The sequence below is a fragment of the Sarcophilus harrisii genome, chromosome 5 (assembly GCF_902635505.1).
Source record: "Sarcophilus harrisii chromosome 5, mSarHar1.11, whole genome shotgun sequence".
Lineage (NCBI taxonomy): Eukaryota > Metazoa > Chordata > Mammalia > Dasyuromorphia > Dasyuridae > Sarcophilus > Sarcophilus harrisii.
In genome coordinates this window covers 146,354,639-146,374,039 of record NC_045430.1, presented here as the reverse complement: position 1 = coordinate 146,374,039, position 19,401 = coordinate 146,354,639, and the positions used below count along the sequence as shown (strand labels likewise).

Genomic DNA, 19,401 nt, shown 5'->3' with positions numbered 1-19,401 from the left:
TCATCATTTTCATTCATATCATACATTCAATCTATTTCCAAGTCTCATCGTCTCTATCTTCACGGTATCTCACTGGCTTCCTTCTCTCCTCTCACATGACTATCATCCTGGGGCAGACTTTCATGACCTCAGGTCTGGATTACTGAATAGTCTTCTCTTGGTCTCCCTACCTCAGGCCTGCCTCCATTAAGATCAATCCCCTACTCAGCCACTGAAGAGATTTTCTTAAAATACAAATCTGACCACGGCACTTCCCTGCTCAATAAACTCCTGTTATCCCTAGGATCAAATATAAAATCCCCTGTTTGACTTTTAATGCCTTTCACATCTTTTCAATTTTCTTAGACTTTGTTCCATCCCCAGACCTCTATAATCCAATGCAACTAACTTTCTTTGCTGGTCCTCATACACAATACTTCATTCCCCAATTTTGTGCCGTCTTTTTTCTAGCTTTCTCTCATGCTTAGAATATTCTTCTCTGTTACTTTCACTTACTGGCTTCCTTAACTTCCTTAACTAATTTCTCTCTTCTTTCCCTCCACTGCTATGGTCTTCTCTGGGTAGAATTTTTATGAACACAGTTATTAGCATATTTTTCCCCCAATGTGAAGATGAGCTTTTGGCATATGGTAAATACTTAATAAATACCTACATAGATTGGGTACCAGAAACAGAAAAGTGTGTATACTTTCTCTTCCTTCTCTCCACCATGCTGATATTTACCCCTATCACTGCTTAATTGTGGAACTTTAATATTGTATTTGAAAGTACCAACTGGAAATGTTTCCGGCCGGTTTCTAAAAATTAGTGTTTTGGTTCAAGAACTCTTGCAGTCTTTCTTTTCTTTCTTTTTTTTAAAGAATGCAATAAAGAAAAAAGGAAAAAGCAGGAAGATTTAGGAAGTTATTTATAACTAAGAAAAAAGAAGATAAAAGAAAGAAAAGTATAAAAGCAAGAAGGTAAATACTGAGCATAATAACACAAGACTCCTGCTATCTTACCTCATTTTTTTTAGTTTGGAGATCATATAATCCAAAGAAGACATTTTTCTTACTGTCCTATTAAAAGAAATTAACTGTTAAATACAATAACAAAAAGATGGAAACAAAACAATTACCCAACCACTGGGTCTAACTAACTGGTTCAATAAATTATGATATATGAATATACTCTAATATTACTATAAGGAATGACAAACATGAAAAATTCAGAGACAAATATAAAGTAATGTAAAAATGAAGAAAAAAAGCCAAAATAACAACATTTATAATGATTGCAATAACATCAATAAAGTCAACATTAAAATAATAAAACTAGTCAAATACAATCGTCTACCTCAAATACAATAGCAAAAATATTCATCTTAAAGGGCACATCCTTACTTTCTGTTAATTGGCTAACCCAGATTTTTTTGTGTGTTTATTGGGGAAGGATCTGTTGCATCAAAACAAATTATATTAATACTTTTTTAAGCAAAAAAGAATCAGTCATCCACTTTATTAAATGTCATATATTTTGAGCAGCTTAGATCCTACTGGCTTAAAAACAAAAAGTTCAAATAAGGTAACAATTTGGCAGAAAGCAGGCACTGTATGACTATGTCAGCATGGGAAACACATTGTCCCCACCTAAATGGGCTGACCATGTGTATTCAAAGAAGGGAAGTAATACTCATAGTCCCTGACAAAATACATTGGCAGCTAAAACTATGAACTAGAAAATAACATAGTTAAAACAGTATACTATCAATGAAGTAAAACCGTGATTTTTTTTCTTTCAGATTCATTTTCAAAACTTTAACTATTTAAACCCCAAACAGCTACAATAGATTGAAATAAGTATGTTAAAAATTATTTTCCAGAAAAGGACCTAAATATGTTTAATTCTGTCAGATGAGAGATTTATATTGATGGTGCTTTATGTTCTCAAAAAGAAAAAAGCATCATTAGTAAGTTGTTTAGAGATACAAAACTGTTCACATTCTTTGGTCAAGTGATCCACTATTATGTCCATATCCCAAGGACAATTAAAAGAAAAAAAGATCAATCTATACCAAAATATTCCTAAAAGTATTATTTCTGGAGTCAAAAGTCAGATATAATTTATGTGTACAACAACTGGAAGATGACTAAATTGTGCTGCATAAATGCAATGAAATATTACAGTACCACAAGCAATTATAAATATAAAGAAAACAAAGCAATATGGGAAGGCACAGATGAAATGATGTAGGGGATAAAGTGTTAGTCTTTGAAACAGAAAGACCTGAATTAAGTTCTGCCTCTGAAATCTATCACTAACTTTTTAAGATTGAGTTATAGAAAATTTGCTCATCTATATTGGTAAAGAAAATTATTATCCTGGAAATCTACAAGTTAAATAATACAGATGAAGTCATAGATACAGGATAAAAAATGTATTTAATAGGAAAACATATTAAGTAATGCAGAAAAAAGAAAGCAGAAGCCAAAAAAGATGTAGTGACAACAATTATGTAAATAACAATAATAAAATAAAATTTAGGAAATCCCCTTAGAAGGGAATCCCTTAGAAAGAGAATTCCTCTTTTAAAAATCCCCTTAGGAAAGGGGAAGTAAAGCTTAGAGTAGAACATTCTATATTGTTAAAATTAATAAACACTTCCTCCAAAAACCTTGTAAATTATTTAAATTATTATGGTTTCATGAACAATCATCTTTTTGTTGTTTCTGAGGTATATTTGAATATGTGTTAGCTAATAATGGTTATTTCAAGCAATTTATTTGCTTTTCACCAAATACAGTTTTATTTTTAGAAAAATGGAATATGTAAGAGTTTTATAAAATATGTAACATTTAAGAATTGAATTCTTTCATTAAGTTTTACCAAACCAGTTCCCATGGTCTTCTGATAGAGCCATCTGCACCCAGAGAAAGGATGGTGGGGACTGAATGTGAATCAGAACATAGTATTTTCACTTCTTTTGTTTGTTTGCATTTTGTTTTCTTTTTCATTTTTTTTCCCTTTTTGATCTGATTTTTCTTGTTCAGCATGATAATTATGGAAATATGTATAGAAGAATTGCACATTTTTAACATATTGGATTATATCCTGTCTAGGGGAGGGTATGGGGGAAAAGGAGGGAGAAAAAAAATTTGGAATGCAAGGTTTTGCGAGGGTGAATATTGAAAACTACCTATGCATATATTTTGAAAATAAAAAGCCTTATAAAAAAACTGAGAAAAAAAGTTTTACCAAAAAAATAACAATCAGAGGCTGAAGTTTAATAACCAATTTTCCTTCAAAACATCCAATTCCAAATAACATACCTTACATACCTTACAACTGTAAATGACTTTTCCATTTCTTTCAACATTGACTACGTGTAGGGTTTCATAATTATTCTCAACAGGATCTGAAAAAAAAAGCAATATTAAATTAAAGAAGTACTGGCATTTTGATAAATCATTGGAGAAAGTTTTTTTTTAATTTATGAAGCAAAAATCATCATTTAGTATAAATTAAAAAACAGAAAAAAACTATTTGTACTTAATATACAGAAGATGCTTAATAAATATTTGTTGACTGACATAAAGTCACTCCATATACCAGGAAAACCTTTAAAATAGGAAATATATTCTTGGTTGTCTTATTACAAGTGCTTCATATATTTTTAAATAAGATCTCTTATACTGGGTAAGGTTACTTTCATAGGTCAATATAATCTAGACTTAGAAGTAACACTTAATCAATTCAGTATCATCATTTCAGATGTAAAAATCTGCCTCTAAAAGCAGTATTTGAATTCAGAACCCACTCTGACCCAGAATGCCTATCCAGCAGATACCCTCTCTAATTCTATATCCAAGTACAGAGGTATGTATCTTGGGGAAAAGAAAGAGAACATATCTAACATTATTTTAGCAAAAATCATTACTAATGATATTAATAATGCAGATTAAATTTAAAAGTGTGTCATGCACAATTTTTTCCCTGGAAAGCTAATTATTAAAACATTAATCAATAAAAAATCATTAAAACACACCACTGTACAGATACAAACATATATGTGTACACTAGAATATATTATATAATATATAATCTGTTATATAATATATAATTGTTATATATGTGTATTTATATATACATATATATCTATATGTATTTGTATGTATATGAGTGTGTATGTGTATGTATGTGTGTGTGTATATATATATATATATATATATTCCAGTACTGAACCTGAACTTGAATCAGATTCTCCCTTAGCATCACTGCTAGTTCCTGTACATCTCATCAAACCCCCAACACTCAATAATTTTTCCTCTATTGGTGGGGGGCAAGAAGAGGATATCAAATGTCAAACTTGTAATTTCAATGCTATAGAGAATTCCCAATTGGCAGACCTCCACTGACAATGAAAGTCAGCTCTGAAATACATAGTCTAAAAAAGTTTCTGAAAGATAAAGAGAAATTAAATGATTTGACTGGTCTGAGACAGACCCTGGTCTTCCTAGGCAAAGGCTGGCCCCTCTATGTACTATGTGACTCTTACCTTTTTGGTTACTCATTTTAATGAAAGAAGGAAGGGTAGAAAGATGAAGTGACTGTATGAGGCAAGAACTAAAGTCATGAAGAAAATTTCAAACATGAATCTGGCATTATGGTAGATAACTGTAATCTAGGTAATTAGAGAATGCTGAGACTGTTACATCTCGAGTTCAGGAGTTCTGAGAAGCAGTAGACTATGTTGCTTATGTGAATGCATTTAATATCAATATGATGAATTACCGGGGCTACCAGGTTATCCCAAGAGAGGCAAACCAGCTGATGTCAGTAACAGAGCAGATCAAAACTTGAATACCTATTAATAGTAGTATTGGACCTCTGAGTAGACCCTTATTTCCAGTCTAGGGAGACGTAGTCTTTAAAAAAAATAAATGAGCTGGAAAGTGGCAAAAAATCATAATAATAAGGCCAAGGGGGAAAAGGCATAAATAGATTTCAAGAATTTTTAAAAGATTTTTTGGAGAGTACAGTTAAATGGCATGGTGAATAGAGCACTGGACATGGAGTCAGGAAGATCTGAATTCCATTTCAGTCTCAGACACTTACTGTGTGAACCAGGTGTGAACAGTTGTGAACAGGTATGAACTAGTGTGAACCAGGACAAACCACTTAATCTCTGTTCACCTCAGATTCTTCAACTGTAGAGTGGAAATAATAATAGCACTTATTTCTGAGGGTTGCTGTGAGAATCAAATGAGATAATATTTACAAGTGCTTAGCACTCTTCCTAACATACAGTAGGTGCTGAATAAATGCTACCTATCATTATTATTATTATTTTCCTTTTAAACCCATTTAGACCACCTTGTTTCAAATTTCCTCAATGACTATTATAGCCTCTTGCTCACAAAAAATCAAATCATCTAACTTGTCTTCATGTATAGAATAAGAGGATTGAAATGGTTGATATCTAAAGCACCTTCTGTGATTTTATGTCTCTAAAACAATGTAAGTGCTAACTTAGCTAAAGAAAGTATCTCCATTCATCACTATGACCTACTATCATCCTGATGTAGACTATCATTACTATCCATTTTTTCTCTTACAATAATTTCTGCAGAAGTCTTCCTACCTTTATTCCTTTCTCTATCTCCTCTAATTCATCTTCAAACTATTGTCAAACCAACCTTACTTCTACACAAATCTAATCATATTATTCCTGGCATCAAAAGCCTTTAGTGTATACCCAAAGGTCTATAAAGCTGTGCATACATTTTGACCTAGAAATACCATTAAAGTCTATATCATACAGTTCAACAACAACAAAAAAAGAAAAATATATGCACATATATTTAGAGGAGATCTTAGTACAGTGGTAAAGAATTGGAAATTGAGAGCATGCTCATTAATTAGGGAATGGCTGAACATGTTATAGTATATGATTGTGATGGAATATTATTAGACTGTAAGAAATGATGCACAATATGGTTTCAGAAAAACCTGAGAAGACTTATATGAACTGAAGTAAAAGGAAGTGAAAAGAGGCAAGTGACCATTATTCACAATAATAGCTATATTATAAGGACAAGCAACTGTGAAAGACTTAGCTACTCTGAACAATAAAATGATCTAAGGCAATTCCAAAAGATGTATGATGAAAAATGTTATACACTTCCAGAGGGAACATGGATGAACTCTTAAGTACATATTATAGGACATTTTTTTTTACTTTTTTATTCTTTCTTTTCTTTTTTCAAAGTAGACAATCCAGAAATTTGTTTTGTATCATTTGCTTGCTTTCTCAATAAACAGGTGAAGGAAACAAATTAAAACTCAAATTTTAAAAGGAAAAAAATCCTTTAGTAATTCCTTTTTACTTACTAAGTTCAAAAGTCTTGTTTGGTATTCAAAGTTTAACACAGTCTGGCAACACCTTACTTTTCCATTGGATATCTTTACCTTATATTCCTAGAAATTCTCAATTGAATTATTAGCTATTCCCATAAACACTATCAGACTTGCCTTCCTCCATGCCTTTATTCATCTTCTATCTGTAGAATGTCTTTCCTCCAGCACTCAATAAATAGTTATTGAGTATCTATTATATCACACACCCTATACTAGATGGACTTGGAATACAAAAACAAAAATAAACCAATTTCTACACCAAAGAATTTGCATCCTATTAGGGGAAAACAAGATGTTCCTATAAGTATGTTAAAAATGAGTGCAAACTAAATGAAAGGTACTTTGGGGAAAGATGGTGCTAGTAGTTGGATAATCAGGAAAAAGTACATATAGAAGATGGTGCTCAATATAAATCTTGAAGCATGTAATGGGTTCTACCAGGTAGAAGGAATAAAGAAATACAATCTAGGCATGGAGGACAATGAACATAAAGCAGAGAGGGAAGATAAGAGTGTTATTTAGGAGGAACAGCAAAAGGCCAGTTTGTCAGAATCAGAGTTCAAGGAGAAGAATAATGTTATAATGAGGTTGGACAAGTAGTTTGAAGATGAGTTGTGAAAGAGGGTTTTAAAAACCAGACAAAGAATTTTGTATTTTATCCCAGAGGCAATAGAGATTCTGGCTTACTAAGTGGCAGAGGAGTATAATAGTCAGACTTACATGTGAAGAAAATCACTTTGGCAGCTGAGTGGAGGATGGATAGAAGTGGAGAGAAACTTATGGCAAGGAGATCAGTAAAAAGGCCACTGCAACCATCCAGGTAAGAGGTGACAAGGGCCTGAATAACAGTAGTAGTTGTGTGAGTTGAGTGAAGATAACAGGTACAAAAGGTGCTGTAGATGAAGAGATAGTAAGATATATAACTGAATGGTAGATAGGGTTCAGAGGGAGAGAATAAAGGACAGCACCAATGTTATTATTAACCTGTGAGACAAAAAAGAAGAGTGATGGACTTGAAAAAAGTAGGGAAGTGCAGAAAGGGATGGGTTTGATGAGAAAGATAATGGGTCCTGTGTTGGACATATTGAGTCTGAAATGCTTATGTTACATCCAGTTTGAAATGTCCACTAAGCAGTTGGGAATAAAGGATTGGAGGTCAAGAGAGTGTCTGCTGGGGCTAGATATACAGATCACCACACCACTTGTTAAATTTCCTACCATCCAAAAAATAAATAAATGAATAATAAAATAAAATAAATTTCCAACCATCCTTTAAATTTCAAATGTTGCCTCTTCTAGGAAAAACTTCCTGGCACCTCCTTCCCCCAAAACAATAATTCTTTGACCTATCTCCTCAGACCTCATCTAGAATTCATTTTAAAAAACAATTACCATGAATTACAATACTTATGTTTGTATCATATCTCTCTAGACAGCTCCATAAAGATAGGACCATCCTGTTCTAACATAAACTCTGAGCCTCTCCCCTGCCCAAATCTTTAAAAAAAAAAAAAATACAGTAACAAAAAAACCAATTTTATAAGTAGTGAGTAATACATGATTAATGAACTTTCACATTTCATTATAGTCATCTAATTCTGGATTTAAAAACCAACAGAAAATACAAGTTATAGATACAGGATTCATTGGGGAAGAAGTTATTTTTTTTTTTGCTTCCTCAAAAACTTATTAAAATGAAATTATTTTAACTTCTGGCATGTTATGGTTTGTTGTTTCATTTCCCCAAAAATAGTATTGGTGTTTGTTTTTTTTTAAAGGACAAATATCTGTCTATATGTAAAGCAGAGAATTTTATGACATTATAGAAGATGATACCATTTTATAATTTGAGAGGTTGAATTTTATCTCAAAAAATAGGATTAATCTGTTGGTGCCTCAGGGGACAAATGTGACTCAGATAAAAGAGAAGTAAATTTATCCAATGAACTCTGCATATTAAACCTGCATTATTTGTAAAGAGGGAATTTCTCAGGAAAAACTTTCAAACTATAACAAAATTAATCCTTCAACCATCTCATAAAAATTTTAGAAAAATTTCTCCCACAAATCACTCTGGAAACATTTTTTTCCTTGACACAATTTATACTATAATACTTTTTTTTTTTGAAAATAACTTTTTCTCCTTCTCCCCATATAATAATCATGCCAAGAGAGACTTCTAAAAAGTAATTTTAAAAGATTCTAGTTCAGTTCTTTGTTAGTCTCAACACCTAGAATTGTACCTTGTAAGAATTTAGTTCTATATAAATAATATTTTTAACTGACTTGAGAAGGGAGAAAACTCTTGTTAGGAAAACCCCTTTCCTTTTCTCTAAGCTTACTTGTCATTCTCAGAATAGTGAAAATTTAATGAAAGGAAAGAGTCTCAATTTGCTATAGGTTGGAAAGGGAATAATTATTCCATTAAACATCATTTTCACTTGTTAATAATTGCTGGAGCCAGCAATAGTCTAAAAGGTATATAAAACACAGAATTCTGCACATTCCCTGTCCAGTAGGTTGATGATCTAATTTGACAGATGGAATAGACTCAAAAGCTCAGAATAACTTTGACAGGGAGGACAGGTAGTAACAGTGCAAAGATTACCAATTCCAACAGATGACAAATTGCTTTCACTCTTAAATTGCATGAGGCTTTAGAATCAGTAATATTTAGCAATCATGGAAATTCAGAGTCAAATGTTTCATCATAATTCTTTTGCCCACCAGCCCTTTTGACCCTGAATAAGCTTGTTCATGTCACACACTCCATGAATAAATTTAATTCCATCTTTGCTTAATCATTCTTTGTGACCATCCTCCAATTAAATACCATTGGAAAGTCCAGAGAAGGAAGTTTTGCAATTTCAAATGAGGAAATGTGGCTTAAGTTTAATATAATCAGTACTCACACAAAAATTTTTGATAGAAAATTTTCAACATTAACCCTGCTAAAATAAAGAGCTTCATTTTTCTTTTTTAATGATACGAAATCACTGTTTATATAAAATAAACATGTGTGCCATGTTTTCTGTTCTATGTGCTATCACTACCCAAATCCAAGCATAAATGATGCTACTTGTAGGAAAGTAACAAATGACCTAAGTTTTTTTAATTTTTAAAGACAAAAAGTACTTCTTTCATTCCAAATGATTAAAAAAGGGCAAAAACATTATGTAGCAGACATTCAATAATTAATGAATTGAGATAAAAGCATCACTTTCCTTCTCCTCCTCCCCAAAAGAGGAGAGCTGACTCAATTCTCAATATTATACATGATTTTCCATATTTGATTCTTATTTCAAGATCCTATATATATATATATATATATATATATCTTTTAAATAATCCTCACATAATTTAAGTAAAATTCATTATTATCAAAGAGCATTCTTCCTGAACTATTAAAAAATGAACACCATCACATGAGTAACATTTCCTAGGCAGAATAGACAAAGAAAGGTTTTTCTTAGAACAGGAAGCCCTGAAAAAAAAAAAAAAAAAAGCAGTAGAGAAACATCTGAATGAGTAACAAGAATGGTATAAAAAAGAATGGGGGAAATAAAATTGACCTGGAAATCAAAGGGACAAAGTCAATAGTATAGAAGAAGAAGATTCTAAAATTTAGAGCTAGGCAACCTTTAAAACATCAAAATGTTATCATTTGAGTGCCAAAACTGTGATAAGGAATTTTTCTTTCAAATCAGCCCAAAATAATGTCTCTAATATACCACCTAGGTCAAAATCTAAGATATTATGCTTCAAGAATGATCTAACCCTGAAAAAATTCTGCCAGTAATAGATCACATTTATGACTATAATATCAATTAGCATAATTTTTGAAATTTTCAACTGCATTTTTGTCTAATGTATTTATTAAGTTGTACTATAACCTATTCCGAATTCCTCCTCTTACAAAAAAAAAGGAAACTGAGTCTCTGAAAAGTTAGGAATCATATATAATATGCTGATTCCAATTGAGAAAGCTTGTAAAGAGGTGGTATTGCAATGGTATTCCTAATTCACTGATTAAAGAATAAGATATTTATATAAGTCAAATTTACAAAGAAGAATTGATGGCAGAAACAGAAATGGGAAGGGAGAGGATGAGGAATGAAATAAGCATTTGAGCTGCCTACTAATTATGTAGGTATTCTGCTAAGCACTTACTAAATATCAATTTATTAATTTTCACAATCTAGTGAGATTGGATGCTATTATTATAATATCCATTCTACATATGAGGAAATTGAGATTGAAAGGTTAAATGACTTGCTCCAAGTCACTTGCTCCAAGTCACACAGCTTGCAAGAATCTAAAGCCTTTGAACTCAGGTCTTCTTGACTTTAGGCCCAGGACTCTATCAACTGTGCCACCAAACTGCTATAAAGCCATGATTCATTCACTCAGCACTATTTTAAGGATTAGGGGGAGGCAAAGTTGAATATGACTGTCCTTATAAAGTTCATAATTCAGAGATAGACAAGATATAAGCACAAATTATGGCACAAGAATGACAGCTCCAAATAGAAGCTTGCAATCAGATGACTTAGGTTCAAATACTGCTTCTGCAACTTACTATCCGTATGGACTTTAGTAAATCATTTTAAATCTAAATTTTGGAAAATGTCTCAAAATAAAGAACTATTTGCAATCCCCTGGTTTTTTCCCCAAACTATATATCAGATGTAACAGCTTCCTTCAATAAGATAGTAATGCTTCTAATGACTATGAAAAAAAGATGTGTGGCAAAGATAAAATGTTATATTTACCAATTTCTCCCCAAATAGCATAATTTCTATTAGATTCACTCAATTCTTCTTTATATTCCTCTTCATCATATGCTTCTCCTCTCTCTCTCTCCCCTCTCTCTCTTTTTCTGCCTCTCTCTGTCTCTCTCTTTCTGTGTCTCTGTCTCTTTGTCTCTGTCTCTTTCTGTCTCTGTCTCTCTTTTTCTCTCACCATATCTTACTAATTTTTAGATTTTACTATAATGTGACTGTAGCTTCTACTAGTTGTGCCTTCTGGGACTAAACTGAACAAGTCTTGCTCTCTCAACTCCATGACAATCCCTTCATGATATATTAAGTATTCTCTCTACTCAAGACTAAAGATATCCAATCCATCAAAAGATGAAAAGATGTATCCAGCATGGCTTTCCTCGCTTCCTTACTCCCCAACCAACAGCAGCCACAGCCAATTCTATGACCTTCCACTTCCACCCTCCTAATCCTCAGCCCCAGGCATAATTAAAATCCATGTCACTCAAGACCTCTGCTCCTACTCCTAGTCTGCTAATTCTTAAGAGAGAAAACAATGGCTAATTTCACCATAACAAACACATCTTACATAACTTCAGCTGGGTCCTCAGCAATTCTTATCTAAACCATTGGAAGTAGTCCTCTATTTCCAATTACTCCACCTTAATTCCCCTCATGGATTGTAGGATGTGTTCCAGATTGCCAATGTCCTTCCTAAAGAGATGCCCCAAAATGAATGCAAAATTCTCCATGTGATCTGTGGAGGGCAGAGAAAGAACATCAGAACCTTAAATTCTGAATTCTGTTGCTATGCCGTTTATTCATATGGACCCCGTGGTCCACTAAAAACCCCAATTCTTTTTCACATGAACATTTATAAGCAGATGTTTGCAATAATCAGAGATGTTTGCAGAATGACTCTGGGTGTTTAAATGATTCATAATTCCTTCATGATGACAAAAACAGAGAAGGTTCTCCTTACCAGAGGATATATAAAAAGGATGCCTTTAAAATGGGAAATAATTTTTCATGGCAAATATTGGAAAAATGTTTTGTTGGAACTTTAGCTTAAAATAAAACTAAAAATAATTTTAAAATGAATTTATTGTGTCACACTTAACAAAATTTAGGTTATAATTGCATCTATTAGTTAATCTTGGAATGAACAAAGACTAAATCAAGTAGTGATCTTTTTTACATGATTTTTCTGATAATATTGTCCCATAGTATGATGCACACTTACTTTGCTTCAAGTTTTAGCAACAAGCTTATTGCAAAAATCCTTAAGGGATTCATCAGTTTTTCTCAAGAGCCTCTCTTGATCCTTTGATATTCAAATCATTTTTTTTTAAAAGTCCACTTGATCAATAAAATATGGAAAGGATATGGGTAATAGTGTTCAAAGAGGAAAGATATGACTATATGAATAGGAAGTAATTTGAATGGTCAATTCTTTAATGAATATTTTAAAATTTTGATGACTTTGCTTTTTTAGCCAACCCCATTGAAAGGCAGTTTGACATGGTAGTTATAGACCTCAAATTAGAAAGACTAGGATTCAATATGTGTTTACCATTTGAGCAAGTCACTTTAGTATCCCAGGAAACTTTAAGAACATAAGTTAAAGAGGAGTTGATGATCTACATTGATAAAGGGAGTTTCTTCTCTAGGAATTCGCTACACAAACAAAATCACCAGCAAAGCAAAAACAAAAACAAAAACAAAAAATTCCCTCCTAGAGGAACTTGGATAATGAATACTCAGATAAAAATCTCTAACATACCCAAATATTAATACCCAGTGAAATGATAATGGAAAAAGTAAATAGAGAAACATGAAGTGTTGGTAGAGATTGCTTCTGAGTTTGACTGAAAAAAACAACTAGAGTGGCAATGAAATTAAAAAATATTTTAACCCATTGAAATGGGCTGACATGGCATCAGTATACCAGATTCCCAACATTAATGGATTCACATTAATTAATTAATTCACAGGTACAGAGGCCAAATGTTGCCTATAAAGCAGATTTAAAAAAAAAATTTATACAAAAATCTCTCTGAATAAATCAGCTTTTTATAATGACTAGAGAGCAAGAGCCCTTGCCCCTCCCCCCGTTATTATCCATCTCTACTTAGTGGGCAATATTTAAACTCTAGATTTTGTTGACAGAATATAGCTCTTCAAAAAAAAAAAAAAGGCTTTTCTTTCTGAATTAAACTAAATTTGTTCCTTCCTTCACCCTTATCATGACCTTATTTTCCCATCTCCCTATTTCTGGCTTTCCTTGCTTCCTTATTCCCCAACCAACAGCAGCCACAGCCAGTTCTGTGACCTTCCACTTCCACTCTCCTAATTCTCAGCCCTAGGCATAATTAAAATCCATGTCACTCAAGACCTCTGCTCCTACTCCCAGACTGCTAACTCTCAAGAGAGAAAACAATGGCTAATTTCACCATTACAAACATACATTACATAACTTTGGCTGAATCCTCAGCAATTATTATCTAAACCATTGGAAGTAGTCCTCTACTTCCAATTACTCCACCTTCCAATTAAAAAACACTTGCTCAAAAATCTTTCACTGCTTCTAGTTGCCTACCCAAAATAGTCCATATTGCCAAGGTCCTCCACAATCTGGGTCCCATTTTAAGAAAAGCTCTCCTTCCTGTATCTACATTTCCGCTAAATTGGATTTCTTGACATCCCCCAAACATATCCCACATTTTTCGATCCCCAGTGTTTTGTTCCCATAATTCCCTATGTCTCCACTGTCCATTCAAGCCTCATCTCTACCTATGGCTATCCTGTCTTTCAAGGTTCAATTCCAAAGTCATCTGCTTTCATTAAGCCTTTCCTGATTATCATTCCTCTCCAAGCTAGAAGTGAATTCACTCTTCCTAGAACTCTCAAAGCATCTTGTTGGTGACACTCTCAAGTACTTATCTAATTATTGTTTTATGATTATTATATTACATAATTTTTATTGTTTTATTATAATTATTTGCATGATCTCTCCCAAGAGATTATATAAGCTCCTTAAGGGCAAAGATCTTATTATATTTATCTCTTTATCTCTCCCAGAATTCAGCATAGCTCTTTTTTTTTTAACAAAACTTTTAAAATAAATGAGGTAATTATAATAATAATAAATAACATTTATGCAACACTTTAAAGTTTGCAAAGGACTTTATTATCTCATTTAGTCCTTTGGACAACCCTGTGAAAAAGATGCTGTTATTATCCCCATTTTACAGATCAGGAGACAAAAGCTGAAAGGTTAAGTGATTTAATGCCCATAGTGATATAGCTATAATGCCCAAGTAGAAAATTCTTTTAGTCATGGAAAATTCAACAAAGCCAGGAATTCAATATGGTCTTAGTAGCTTTTCAACGACATTCATTATTGAAATATGTGGCATTTCACATTTCATGAAACTTTTAATTAGCAGTCACCTGTCAACCATCTAGACTACATGCTAAAAGAGAGTGTTACTTTGAGGTTGAAAATAGACTTGTAAAACCTACTCGATTTTTAAAATATAATGTCTGAAAAATATTTGGGGTGAGCAAATAAAATAGAAATAAGTTTTTCATATAAAAAGCTTATATTTTAACAAATAGCAAGTGTTATATTGCAGATTATTAACATATCAAACTGCCTCCTCAAATGCACACAGGTTAAATAGCGTCATAAGCAGTTTACATTGGCAAAGTAAAGACTTGTTTTATTCTCTTCCTTTTTCTTCTCCTCCTCCCCCCAAAGAAGTTTTACCCAATAATAATGTAATAATGGGTAAACAAATTAAGTCTTAGACTAAACAAACTGACATTGTTACTGTACTTATTGGAAGCAAACAACCCAGAAAAGAATGAAATATATTAGCATAAATCTATAATCTCTTGTCAAAATATAGTGGCTACAGAGGGAATAGAGTTGCATTATATAAAGATATTCACCCCTGAAAGTCATTACAATCAAATATTTTCAAGAGAACAAGAAGGAAGAATTAGGAAAAACAGGGATATAGGTGGTAAAAGAAAAACAACAACAACAAAAAAGTAAATAAAATAAATTGGGTCTAAGGTGGACAGAAAGGGAAGGAGTAATAGTACACTGAGAGATATCTACGCAAAACCTCCAGGGGCTCCTCACAGCCTTGAAAATAAACACAAACTCCTTCATTAATCCAGTCATTAAAATATTGTCATGATGTCACTCCAATCTATCTTCCCCACACTTTTCCCCTTCATCTAATCTCCTTCCAACCAAACTGGCAAACTATTACTTGATTTCTTTCTTCCCTTTACCACCTCTAAGTAGTTGTCCCACCTGGATTCAGAAGTAATTGTCTCTCCCCACTTGATATTTCTACCTTTCTTCAAGGCCTCTCTTTTAAGATGCCTTCCTGGAACCTCCTAATAAGAGATGACTTTCCCCTACCCCCTTCGTTTTTTTCTTATTTGACTTAATCTATACACTTCTCTAATTTAACTTATTTTATAACTATCTGTTTATAGACTATATGTTTATAGAACTCTGTAAGACTATACAAGCTCCCTGATGTTAGGGAATATATATATTTTTAATCTCTTTAGCCCTAGTACCTAGAGCACAGCAGATGCTTCCTAACTGTGCAAGCAAATTTAGTTAGGATGGTAGGTTCCAGGAGCACCATCAAATGAAAAAAGCATTAGAAAAATGTAAAGAGAGGAGAAATAATTCAGCAATATCCTCTCCTAATTTTTAGAGTGGAAACTAAGTCAGCCAAAATCTCCATCATGAGTGGAAAGACTCTCCATCATGGAAGAAGAAGCTTAGAAATTCATCTTTCCCATCTCTTCCACAATTACTGTGTGACTTTTTTTGTCTCAACTGAAAATGAAAACCTCATTTATCATAGAAGAGAAGCTCCCAGAAAACAGGGATTGTTTCATTCTGTGTGTGTGTGTATGTGTATAATGTATGTATTTCCAGCACCTAACAGAGTTTAGTACATAGTATCCATTTAATAAAATGAAAACCTCATTTATCATAGAATAGAAGCTCCCAGACAACAGAGCTTGTTTCATTCTTTGTGTGTATGTGTGTGTGTATATATATATATACACACATGTATATATATATGTATGTATATATATTTCCAGCACCTAACAGTGTTTAGTACATAGTAAGCATTTAATAAATGTTTGTCTTTTAATTGATAAATGGAGTTCTCAAGTTGGTAATTTTGGTCACTAATGAAGATTTGCTCCATACCCCCAACGTTCTAGGCACTATACCATAAAGCTTCTTAAAGTGTGGGTTGCATAACTGATTGTGGAAGTCGAGAAATTCTGGTTTACTATTGGTAAATGTTTGATTTGTATACTTATTTTCTATACCTATATACCGGGGCAGCATAAAAATTTCTTTTGCGAGTGGAAAAAGTTTCAGTAGTCTTGCCATATCTAAATACTACCGTTGCCCTCCTAGAAACTTTATTCTAAGGCAGGATATCTTGTACATCACCCACACACCTGTGATTTACATCACTGATACACATATCCCAAATACCTGAGTATAGATTGTGTAGCTGGAGAAAGACCTATTTCTTTCAGAAGGTGTATTTTTCCTCCCTCCCCTCCCCTCCGTATTGTGTGGGCTACTTTATTTGGGTAGAATCCTGTGGTAGTTTCATTCAGTTCCCTAGTGAACTTTTCCACTAAGAAAAGCCAGTTTTGACTTCTGTTAGAGGAACCTGACCTCGGCTGACCTCCACTGAGTGCCAGAGGGAGTCAGGACCGGAGGTGGAGATGTAAGGTCTAGTCCGGCTGCTAGGAAGTAAGGACTTCAAGGTGACCCAGTCAACCTTAATCTCCGAGGGGATGAGGTTTGGAGGAAACAGGTCCATGATGCTCATCCTCCTCCCCTGTGTCAGTCAGCACCACTCCCGCCCCACTCCTCAATTGGCTAACAGCTGAAGTTGCAAATGGTCCGGGGGACCCTGCCACCACAGATTTCCAGCCGCTTTCTTCCCACCTCACCTAAGCCTGCCCTCGGGCCAGCCACAGGAGCGGCCGCCTCCGCAGACAAACGCTCCTTCAGCCAAGGAACCACGTCCTGATGAAGATCAAAAGCGGCGCTCAGCTGGAGAAGCATAGTGTCGGGCTAGGCTGCCGCAGCTGCGGGAGGGCTGGATGGGCTCCAGCTCCACGCGCCGGGCGCATTCCCGGCCACTCTGCGCCGCCCTTAACTTCTTAGGAGCTTTCTGCCCGATCCTCTCCCTCCTCCTCCTCGGAGCCCTGCGCCCAGATCGGCCGGGGAGCCAGCTCACTCTCGCTTCCCGGCTTCGCGCCGATTGCCCGCAGTAGCTTTCGGTTTTGTTCTCCACGGTGTCTCCTCCCACTGGCGCCCGCGCCCGTCAGTCGTGAGTTCTGGTTAGGGAGCTAGCCACATCAGGGAAGCACCTGGGCTCCCAGAAGGGAAGGAAGGGCAAAGAAGGGACTTGTCTGTGAGAACCGGTAAAGATGGACGCTTCATCCTCTCTTCTTCACACTTGGCCGGACTCTGCCCAGATTAGACTGGAGAGTTGAGATTTGTATCGTTGTTGTTGTTGTTGCTTTTTAAAGCGCCCTGAAGAGGTGGTAAATTAGAGGAGTATAGAAGATGCTGTCGGCGATGATGTTCAATAAGTGTAGGGTAGAGTACAGAACCCCACTCAAAAAAAAAAAAAAAAAAAAAAAAAAAGGAAATAAAATGCAGCCCTCCCGTCTCCAAGGAGTTTATTAGGGTTTGTTGGCTTTTGATTTTTAAAAGGCGACATCTTGGGAGGTGAAAAGAGGGACGTTACGGTATATTCTTTTAAAAATTCTTTCATATCAAAAGTGCTTCAAGTATTGAAGTTTTATCAGTCAAGAAGAAATTATCAGGTGTTTACTATTCCCTAGGTGAGGGAACTAGATGGCTCAGTGAATGAGCTACTGCTTCTGGAGTCAGGTAAATCTGAATTTAAATTTGACCTCAAATTATTAGCTTGTGTGGCCCTGGCCAACTTAGCCTCTGTTTTTCTTAATGCACTGGAGAAGGAAAGGGCAAACGCTCCAGTATCTTTGCCAAGAAAACCCCATACAAATCGGACATGACTGAACAACATATTGCATTAGGCATGAGGTATACAAAGAAGAAACTGTCTCAGCTCTAAAGGAGGTGACATTACATTGAGAAAACAGCATATTCACATACATTATCTTGGATTCTAGGTAGGGTTAACTCTTATGGATACGCACTCCAAATATAGCTCAAGAGGCCCCACTGATTTACTCCCCATTAATAATAAGTCAGTAGGTTCAATTAGGTCTTGGTGAAGTCATTTATTTACTCAAATAGTATAACATGAACAGTTGTTGTGAAACATTCCCCCATAAACCTGGACACATTCTCCCACAAATACTCACAATATGCATAAGCATGATACATCCTATGACTGTATCAATTGAATTGGTGGGGAGGGAGGATCCCATTACATTCACTCTTACACTCTTCCCAAGTTAAACTTTTGCTGTATCTATCCAGCAAATCAACTGGTGCTTTTTAGCATAGTCCATATGGCACAGTTGATACTCTGGAATTAACATTGTTTGGTATAGATAAATGCCTACCAGAGTGCCAGTGAGTCTGGTTTGTTTTTTGTTTTTTTTTTGCAAGCACCAAAACAAATCAATTTGCCTATTCATCAAAGAGTAAGAGGGTAACTTTTCATAATCTTCAGGTCTCTCATCCTTGTCAGTCGAATCACACATGTTCTGAAGACTCTGTTAGTGTCAGGTACTACTGGGGGATGAGTTGGGGTTAATGTAAGGGTAGAATTGATTTTCTTTTCCATTTTATTATCTTTATAGTCTTTGAATTAGGAAAGACTTCACAAGCATCAAAGCAAGTGGCAACCCATAAAAATACTTTCAAATGATTTCTGTTTATTAAAAATTGTTAACATCTCATTTGTTCCTGGATCAATTAAGATACAAGCATTTATCACGCACCTGGCACATGCCAGACACTGTGATAAGGCAATATTGATGCAAAGACAAACATGTCCTTATCACTTTTGTCTTGGTATTCCCAACACCTAACGCAGAGCAGATGTTATTGATGTCTGTTGAATTGAATTGTTGAATTAGAACAAACTTCCTATGCAAGTGATATTGTGTTGATTTTACTAAAACCCAGAATGCTAGATAATCGACATAATCTCAAGAAAGATCGGCC

General features: G+C 34.4%; 1 protein-coding gene across 6 annotated transcripts in view; it reads right to left on the bottom strand.

Annotated features, from left to right (window-relative positions):
• GSAP (gamma-secretase activating protein) overlaps positions 1–17,853 on the bottom strand; it is a 99,309-nt gene extending 81,456 nt beyond the window's left edge. For 2 of the 6 annotated variants that reach the window (XR_004229609.1, XR_004229611.1), the window contains exons 1-3: positions 17,181–17,853; positions 3,318–3,394; positions 1,002–1,058 (exon numbers count right to left, since the gene is read on the bottom strand). Coding sequence is in view for 3 of the 6 variants with exons in the window: in XM_031938691.1 (XP_031794551.1) it covers positions 1,002–1,058; positions 3,318–3,394; positions 17,181–17,295 (249 nt within the window). In the remaining 3 variants the exon portion in view is untranslated. The remainder of the gene's footprint in view (positions 1–1,001; positions 1,059–3,317; positions 3,395–17,180) is intronic. The other 4 variants (XR_004229610.1, XM_031938691.1, XM_031938690.1 and 1 more) reach the window with 4 other exon arrangements.
• Positions 17,854–19,401: the final 1,548 nt, after the last annotated feature.